The sequence below is a fragment of the Elephas maximus genome, chromosome 12 (genome assembly GCF_024166365.1).
Source record: "Elephas maximus indicus isolate mEleMax1 chromosome 12, mEleMax1 primary haplotype, whole genome shotgun sequence".
Classification (NCBI taxonomy): domain Eukaryota; kingdom Metazoa; phylum Chordata; class Mammalia; order Proboscidea; family Elephantidae; genus Elephas; species Elephas maximus.
Window position 1 is genome coordinate 68,809,068 of NC_064830.1, and position 9,854 is coordinate 68,818,921.

General features: G+C 45.4%; 1 protein-coding gene across 1 annotated transcript in view; it reads right to left on the bottom strand.

The window, feature by feature from the left end:
• The window catches only part of TEKT5 (tektin 5), a 56,147-nt gene extending 46,496 nt beyond the window's left edge, over positions 1-9,651 (bottom strand). The window contains exons 1-2 of the mRNA XM_049905025.1: positions 9,076-9,651; positions 643-726 (exon numbers count right to left, since the gene is read on the bottom strand). Of these exons, the coding sequence (XP_049760982.1) occupies positions 643-726; positions 9,076-9,651 (660 nt within the window). The remainder of the gene's footprint in view (positions 1-642; positions 727-9,075) is intronic.
• Between the last annotated feature and the right edge of the window lie 203 nt (positions 9,652-9,854).

Sequence of the window (9,854 nt, forward strand, 5' to 3'; positions counted from 1 at the left end):
TTTGTTTGTTTTTAGGAATTTGAGATTCTGTCCCACGTTTTTCTCCCATTCTATCAGGATGCATCTATTGTGGCCCTGATTAGAATGGTCAGTAGTGGTAGCCAGGCACCATCTAGTTCTTCTGGTCTCAGGGTAGAGAGGCCATGATTTTTGTAGACTATTTGTCCTGTAGACTAGTTTCTTCTTTGGGTCTTTGGTTTCCTTCTTTCTCTTTTGTTCCCAATAAGCAGAGACCAACAGTTGTATCTTAGATGGCCACTCGCCTTTTATCTACTTCCAAATTAAAAGAAAACTGAGCACCTACTGTGTGCCAAGTGCTCACTTATAGATTATTTTATTGTTAAATAATGCACATAAATTGGCTCAGTGCATGACACATAGTAGGTGCTCAATAAACACTAACTTCTGTTATTGTTACTTGTTGGTATTATTGTTATGACCATTTTGGAGATGAAAAAGCTGAGGATCAGATGCCCCTGTTTATACCTGTCCCCTCACTCATGCTTTCTAAGCTCTAACTTTCATGGGTGACATGTGTGGCTTCTGCTTCCAACAGGCAGCTCAGAAACCTCTCTCATCAGGTGGCCTTCCCTCCTCCCTCCTCCTGCCCAGGGAGGTGGGCAGACCAGGGAGATGCCTTACCCGGATAAGGTTCTTCTCCACGTTATCATGGACCAAATCTATCCCAATCCTTTTCTCTCGATGGTACAGACACTCCAGGGCCACCTGTAGGGAGCAGCGGGAAATAGGGTGTTCTCTGTACAGCTGCTTGGGAACCCTGAGTAGAGATGACTCATGTCTACCTTTGCACAACCTGCTCTGTTCCCTGGGAAACCCAGGGGCTTCTTTGGCCTCCTTACTGGGCTTTAGGTGAGCTTCTGCTCCCCTTTCTCTTGAAGGAGGGAGAGGCTGTGGGACGCCATGCCCATTGCCTTAGAAGATACCTGGCCCATGTAGAGAAAGTGGGATAAAGCTGGTCTCGGGAACCAACTGTCTTCAAATGCCTCTAGACTCTACACCAATGAGTGATCAGGAATAAGCCCTGATACCCCTCCTATAATCTTCATAAGCTGCCCCAAGCCTTCCTAAATTATAATAAAAAATAAGAGTAAAAATCCACTATAATTTCAGATAAGAAGGATTGGCTACTATTCTCCATGTAGCCTCCTTTCCCCCATCTTCAAGTAGGTGTGGACTAAAATTCTTATCTTCTAGGGAGGTCATGGGGGAGACAGGAAGGGTGAAGCTGGTTGGGGAAATGGAAGGTAACACATCCCATTTCAGGATTATAAGAGGTGGAGGATGGGTCCCTGCATCCTCATTTTCCCAGCTCAACCCATTCCAGCTGACAAAACGGGTACCAGTTAACTGGCTGGAAGTACCAACCAGATATATAACCCAGAATTCACCCCACTGATACAGACATTGGAGCAGAGAATCACCACCAGGTGGCAGAGAACCGTTTTTGGTACAGGGAGGGATTTGGCGTGGGTAGAGGACTCCTGGAGCTTCTTGCCCACACTATGATTTCTCCAAAGATATACAAATGGTCAACAAGCGCACAGAGAGATGCCCACAATCATTACACACACATACACACAAACCCAACCCATTACTGTAGAGTCGATTCCAACTCATATGGCCCTATGGGACAGAATAGAACTGCCCCATAGAGTTTCCAAGGAACACCTGGTGGATTCGAACTGTCAACCTTTTGGTTAGCAGCCATAGCTCTTAACCACTATGCCACCAGGGTTTCCTATTACACATTAGGGAAATGCAAATCAAAACCACAGTGAGCCACCACTTCACACCCACTAGAATGATTATAATAAAAAATGGAAAATAACATTTTATTTTAATATCTTCTTTGGAGAAATGTCTATCCAGGTCCTTTGCTCATTTTTTAATTGGTCTGGGGGATTTTTGAAGAAAGACCCTCATCTTTTAATATGGTAGCACATTAGAAGCCGTTGATGAGGATGTGGAGAAACTGGAACCCTCTACATTGCTGGTGAGAATGTAAAGTTGTTCAGTGGCTATGGAAAAGTTTGATGATTCCTCAAAGAGATAAGCATAGAATTGTGACCCAGCATGATTTAGGTATATAACCAAAAGAACTGAAAATAGGTGCTAAACAAATACACATGTTCATTGCAGCACTATTCACGATAGCCAAAAGGCGGCCACAACCCAAATGTCCATTAACAGAATGAATGGATAAACAAAATGTGACATATACACACAATAGAGTATTATTCATCCATAAAGACGGATGAAGTTCTGATACATGCCACAGTGTCAAGGAGACTCAAAGAGATTACGCTAAGTGAAAGAAGCCAGATACGAAAGACCACATAGTGTATGAAATATCCAGAATAGGTAAACCTACAGAGATAGAAAGCAGATTGGTGGGAGACGGGGGCTGAGATGAGAGGGCAATAGGGAGTGACTGCTGAATGGGTACAGGGTTCCCTTTGGGGTGATGAAAATGTTATGGAACTTGAGAGAGGTGGTAGTTGTATAACATTGTGAATATACTAAATGCCACTGAATCGTTCACCTTGAAATGGTTAATTTATTATATGTGAATGTCACCTTAAAAATAGATAAATAAATAAATCCCTCTGCTTCCAGAGATGTCCCAGTTACAGCCACAGATGTCCCAAAGGAGAAGTTGGACGGACACTATCTACCCAACCAACACTAACCATGCCCTCTACCATATTGTTCACAAACGGTAAGGCTGGGCCTGGGCATCAAGGCCCAAATGAATGTCAAGTGGGTCAAGTTGAGGTGTCCCCCTCATCTCCTTTCCTTCCTCACTCCTCATCCCTTCACAGGAAAGCATCTCTGTTAAGACAGAGGAAGAACTTAGAGACATTGTTGGCATAAGATTGCATTGAAGATGAGACATGCTGGTCATGTAGACATTACATACCAGGGGTCAGCAAACTTTTTCTGTAAAGGGCCAGATTGTAAATATTTTTACCTTTGTAGACCATACATTCTCTGTTGCAACTACTTAATTCTGCCATTGTAGCATGAAAGCAGCCACAGACAATAGATAAACAAATGAGCATGAATGCATTTCAATAAAACTTTATTTGCAAAAGCAGGCAGCAAGCCAAATTTGGCTTCGGGATGTAGTTTGCCCACACTAACAAATCTGAAAGACCTAGAACCACCTATAAAGATGTGAAGTGACAACACAGACCTCTCTAGGATGGAGCGAGGGGCACAGAGAGAGGGGCAGTAGAAAATACCAAGAGAAACACTGGGAGAAAAGAAAGAGGGGAGACAGAAAGTAGAGGACTCTGTCGCTGACAGACATTTTTACGTCCACATCTTTTGGGCACTGTGCACGTGCAACTGACTAATAGTGAACCTATCTTCTTTCTGGTAATGGCCTCTACTCTTCTGCCTGCTCAGACCGTGCTTCCCAGTCTTCTCAGCTAAGTGGTTACAGATGAAAAGCACCCTGTTCCTGGCTCCTAGCAGTCCCTGGGTGGTGCAGATGGTTAAGCATTTGACTGATAACTGAAAGGTTGGTGGTTCAGACTCACCCAGAGGTGCCTCAGGAGAAAGGCCTGACGATCTGCTTCCAATAGGTCACAGCCTTGAAACCCTATGGAGCACAGTTCTACTCTGATGCACATGGAGTCACCACGAGTTGAAAGCAACTCAACGCCAACTGGCTTTTTGATGGTACCTGGCTGGTTGGGATCCTTGGTAGTCTGAATAGACCCCTCCTCCAAGCTTCTTTTAACCTAAGAAACAGGGACATTTCTTTTTTTTTTTTTAATTTTTGTTGTGCTTTAAGTGAAAGTTTACAAATCAAGTCAGTCTCTCACACAAAATCTTATATACACCTTGCTATGTACTCCCAATTGCTCTCCCCCTAATGAGAGAGCCCACTCCCTCTCTCCATTTTCTCTTTTCGTGTCCATTTCGCCAGCTTCTTACCCCCTCTACCCTCTCATCTCCCCTCCAGGAGGGACATTTCTTAGATGAGAGAGGCCCTAACTGCAAACTCGGGCAGTTTAGTGATTAGAGGCCTGGGTTCTGGAGCCAGACCACCTAAGTTCAATTCCAGGCTTGGCCACTTCTACCTGCATACTCAACCTCTCTGACCCTCCGTTTCCTCATCTGCAGATGGAAGCAATATCAGTGCATATCCCAGGCTTGCTGTGTGGATTAAATCAGCTGGACAAGTGTAAAGCACTTGGAACAGCATCAGTAACTGTTACCTATGAATACTTGTGAAACTCTATTTTGGAGATCTCCCAACAGAAGGAGAGCTGTGGAAAGCGATCAGGGCCAAGCAGGCCTTGCAGCTGTCGTGGGAGACATGAAGCAGAGCCCAATGGAAGGCAGAAGAAGGGGCCTCTGGAGGAGCTCCTGCAATAGGAGGCTGAGGAGGGTGGTGATTTGGCCTCTTGCTGTGATGCCACAAAGAGCAGCAGCAGTGAGAAGAGAAGGGCGTAGGGAGCACCGACATCTCAGTGCCAGCAATGCAGATGGGTCTGGGAACTCAGATAGGGCAGAAGGCTCATTCATGATCACCAAGAACTTGAGAATTTATCGAGCCTTTTCTGCGTGCCAAGCTCGATAGAAGTACTGGGGCTGCCACAGTGGACCAGACAGACAGGGTATCTGCATCCTAACAGAGGGGAGAGGCAACACACCAGTAAACACATAAAGAAACTGGATAAATTCTGACTGTGGTGAAAACAATCAGGATGGTGTGGAGGGGAGTAGCTGGCAACGTGAGAAGGGAAGGCTTCTCAGAAGAAGGGGCAGACCTAAGGCCTGAATCATGAGAAGAAGCTGTACAGAAAGGAGTGGAAAGAGTGCACCAGGAAGAGGGAACAGCAAGTGCAAAGACCCTGGGGTGGGACAAGGAACAGAGAGGAGGCCACTGAGACTGAAGTGGAGAAGCGAGGCTGGAGCAGTTGGCAGGCCGAACTATACATGTTAACGGCAGTGCAGTGGGAAGCCATTGAGGGGGCTTTAAGCGGGGGAGTGGGGTCCCTACAAATGGTTAATGTGCTTATCTGCTAATTGAAAGGTTGGAGGTTTGAGTCTACCCAGAGGCACCTTGGAAGAAAGACCTGGTGATCTACGTCCAAAAGATCAGCCACTGAAAACTCCACGGAGCACAATTCTACTCTGACACACGTGGAGTTGCCGGGAGTCAGAGTCACCTTGATGGCAACTGGTATTTTTTTGTTTATTTTACACAGGGGAGTGTTAAGACTCCACTGAATATTTTAAATTCTCCCATTTGGCTGCCGTGTGGAGAGTGGATTGCAGGGGAGCAGGAGTGGGGTGACCGGGCAGGAGGTAATTGCTGTTGTCCACTGAGAGGCTGCCTGGACTGGGTGGTAGCCCTGGAGGTGTAGCCATCGGAGCTCTGTGAAATGGGCTAAAAGTGGAAACACATGAGAAGCCTTCTGGAAAATCTGATATTTTTCTGATAAAAAGGAACAGACAGGGTTGGCAGGTTTCCCCTTTGCCCTACCCCCATCTCCTGCCTCAAATGCTCTTTGCAATCAGGAGGACAAAAGTCACATGCTAAGGATGGCAGGGAGTCCGTTGGTGGTGCAAACAGTTAATGTGCTCGGCTGAAAGGTTAGAGGTTGGAGTCCTCCCAGAAGCGCCTCAGGATAAAGGCCTGGCAATCAACTTCAAAAAATCAGTCATTGAAAACCCCATGGAGTAGGGTTCTATTCTGACGTATGTGGGTTTGCCATGAGTCAAAAATGACTCAATGGCAACACCTTTTAAAGGATGGCAGAGCAGAAAAATAGGAGCCTGAGTCCCTTCTAGTTTCAAGTTGAAGCTGCACCAGCCCTGATCCCTGAAATTCCATTATGAAAGAAAATCAAATTCCCATTTGGTTAAGCCATTGCAGTTGAGTTTTTCTTACATGCAGTTGAAAGCATTCCTGACTGACCTGGGATCAGGCTGGAGACTGGAAGACCAAGGAGGTATCAGTGAATTTCTGCATTCATATATTTATTCATTTACTCAGCAAATATTTATTGAGTGTCTACTGCATGCCAGGCACTGTGCTAGGCTGGGAATACATGAAAAATATTGGTCTAAGCAACAGTCAGTCAGAGCAGACATTGGTCATCAAGGATGAGCACAGCCGCATTGGTACACAGCGGCTGAATATCAATCTTGAATACATTGTTGACAAAGCAGACAAAAATCCCCACCCTCATGGAGCCGACATTCTAGTGGGGAGAGAGAGACAATATGGAAATGAATAAGCAAATTATCAAGTACACTAAGAGGTGACAGGTGCTATGGAAAAAAAAGTTATTATTTTAAGTACGTCCTTTAAAAAACGACCGTAACACACACTCACACAAAACACACACTCACAAACAGGCACACAGTGTCTCCACAACCCAACTTTGATGTAACCCCAAGGAGACAAGGAAATTAAATTCAGTCTGAGGAACCCTGATCTGACTGGGAGTATCCCGAATAGACTAAGATTAGATTTTTACCTAAAACCGATCATATCAATGACCTAAATATAAGAACTAAAAGTATAAAACTCTTAGAAGAAAACATAGGGGTAAAGCTGTGAGACCTAGTTTTTGATAATAAATTCTTAAATATGATACTAAAACCACAAGTAAGAAAAATAGGTAAATTGGACATCATCAAAATTAAAAATGTTTATTCATCAAAGGACTCTATCCAGAAAATGAAGAGACAACCTACAGAATGGGAGAAAATATTTGGGAACCATATATCAAATAAAGGAGCCCTGGTGGCACAGTGGTTAAGAGCTCAGCTGCTAACCAAAAAGGTCAGCAGTTTGAATCTACCAGCCACTCCTTGGAAACCCTATGAGGCAGTTCTAGTCTGTTCTATAGGGTCACTACGAGTCGTTGGCAGTGGGTTTTTTATACTGAATAAAGGTTTAATATCCAGAATATATGAAGAACTCCTACAACTAAAAAACAAAAAGACAAACAAAGCAATTAAAAAATGGACAAAGGATTTGAATAGACATTTCTCCAAAGAAGGTATACAGATGGCCAATAAGCACATGAAAAGATGCTCAAAGTCACTAGCCACTAGGGAAATGCAAATCAAAACCACAATGAGATACCGGTTCATACCCACTAACCTGTAAAAAACCTATTGCCATCGAGTCGATTCCAACTCATAGCGACCCCACAGGACAGAGTAGAACTGCCTCATAGGGTTTCCAAGGAGTGCCTGGTGGATTCGAACTGCCGACCTTTTGGTCAGCAGCCATAGCTCTTAACCACTATGCCACCAGGGTTTCCTCATACCCACTAGGTGGCTGTAATTAAAAAAAAAAAAAAAGAAGAAGAAAATAACAAGTGCTGGCGAGGATGTGGAAAAATTGGAACTCTGGTCCACGGTTGGTGGGAATGTAAAACGGTGCAGCCACTACGGAAAACAGCCTGAAGCTTACTCAAAAAGTTAAACATAGAATTATCATATGACCCAGCAATTCCAGTCCTAAGAACAGACCTAAAAGACTTGAAAGCAGAGATTCAAACAAATACTGGTATACCCACGTTCAATGCAGCACTATTCACCACAGCAACCCAAGTGTCTACTAACAGATGAATGGGTAAACAAAAAGTGGTATATACATACCATGGAGTATTATTTACCCATAAGAGAAATGAAGTCCTGATACATGCTACGACATGGATGAACCTTGTAAACATTATGCTGAGTGAAATGAGTCAGACACAAAAGGACAAACATTGTATGATCCCCTTATGTACACTATCTAGAATAGGCAAATGCATACAGACTAAAGTCTATTAGTGGTTACCAGGGGCTGGGGGGAGGGAGAATCGGGTGTTATTGTGTAAGGGGTGCTGAGTTTCTGTTTGGGGTGATGAAAAATGTTTAGAAATGGATGATGGTGATGGTTGTAATTAATGACACTGAATTTTACACTTAAAAGTGGTTAAAATTGGGGAGGGAGGGAAGAAGAGGAGTATTCACTAATTAGACAGGAGACAACCATTTCAGGTAAAGGGAAAGACAATACACAATACAGGAGATGTCAGCACAACTGGACTAAACCAAAAGCAAAGAAGTTTCCTGAATAAACCGAATACTTTGAAGGCCAGAGTAGCAGGGGCAGGCATCTGGGACCATCGATTCAGGGGATATCTAGGTCAATTAGTATAATAAAATCTAATAAGAAAACATTCTGCATCCCACTTTGGCGAGTGGCATCTGGGGTCATTTAAGATGCATCAATTGGTCTCCACCTACCTGGAACAAAGGAAAATGAAGAACACCAAAGACACAAGGTAATCATGAACCCAGCAGACAGAAAAGGCCACATAAATCAGAGGATACATCAGCCTGAGACCAGAAGAGCTAGACGGTGCCCCGCTATAACCAATGACTGCCCTGACAGGGAACACAACAGAGAATCCCTGATGGAAGAGGAGAGTAGTGGGATGCAGACCTCAAATTCTTGTAAAAAGACCAGACTTAATGGTCTGACTGAGACTGGAAGGACTCCGGAGGTCATAGTCCCCAGACTTTTTGTTAGCCCAAGACAGGATCTATTCCCAAAGCCAACTCTAAAGACAGGGATTGGATTGGACTATAAGATAGAAAATGATACTGGTGAAGAGCGAGCTTCTCGGCTCAAGCAGACATATTAGACTATGTGGGCAGCTCCCATCTGGAGGGGAGATGAGAAGGCAGAGGGGGACAGAAGCTGGCTGAATGGACACGGGGAATACAGGGTGGAGAGAGGGAGTGTGCTGTCTCTTTGGAGGGAGAGCAGCTAGGAGTACATATACAGCAAGGTGTATAGAAATTTTTGTATAAGAGAAAAAAATGGCTAAAATGGTAAACTTTCTGTTATATATATATTTTTACCACAATAAATTTTTTCAAAAAACCAACTGATTATACATGACAATGCAGCTCAAACCGACCTGCAAGGTGCCTGTGGCCTCAATCTTCACACAGAGAAAGTGGAGTATGGTAGCCTGCATGGCAGCGGCTGGCCACAGCCCTCGCCCACCTTGCACTCACCTGCAGAGGACAGTTCACCTCATCAGCGGCGCATTCCAGCCGTTTCTTGACTGTCTCCATACTGTGATTCTCAGTCAGGAGCCTCTCCAGCTCATAGCTCAGCTCAGACTTCCAGAACCCTATGTCCGACAGCCTCTGTCCCAGGTTCCGGCAGGTGCCCTCTTGCATCTGGCGCGTCAGCTGGTCCTTGTCCTGCATGAGCCGCATGGAATCACCCATCAGCCGCCCCGCCCAGAGCCGGGAGGCCTCAGCCCCACGCAGCTGCAGCTGGTTGGATTGGTCCCAGTCATGGGGGCTGTAGCGACAGAAGAGCGCTGAGCGGAGGGTTGGCAGGATGGTGGGCGGCCGCAGGGCGCTGCGGTTCATGGTGCTCTCATCTGGGCAGGTCTGCACATTGGAGACCTTGCAGAAGAGGCTGGGTCTCCATGAGTTGAGGTAGCGGTACCCAGGCAGGTAGTAGGGCTGGTAGCTCTCCTGGATCACTGGGGTCTCCACAGCAGGGGGCAGCGTACTCAAGCCACAGGCTTTCTTGGTGCCGCAGTAACTGGCTGTCTGAGAGGTTCCAAGGAACTCCATTCTCTTCCATCAGCCCCTTTCGGGCCAAACTCTGCCCAACGGGGCAAAGGCATCACCAGCCAAGGGGAAGGGCTTCTCTGAGGGACCAGCAGACCTCTATGACTCAGCACCGCTGTCATAAAGCCTGGGGCAGTGGGACGTTAGCAAGGCCCTAGCTCAGTCTCAGACCAGCTGGGGCCATATTGTCTGAATAAAAAAAAAAT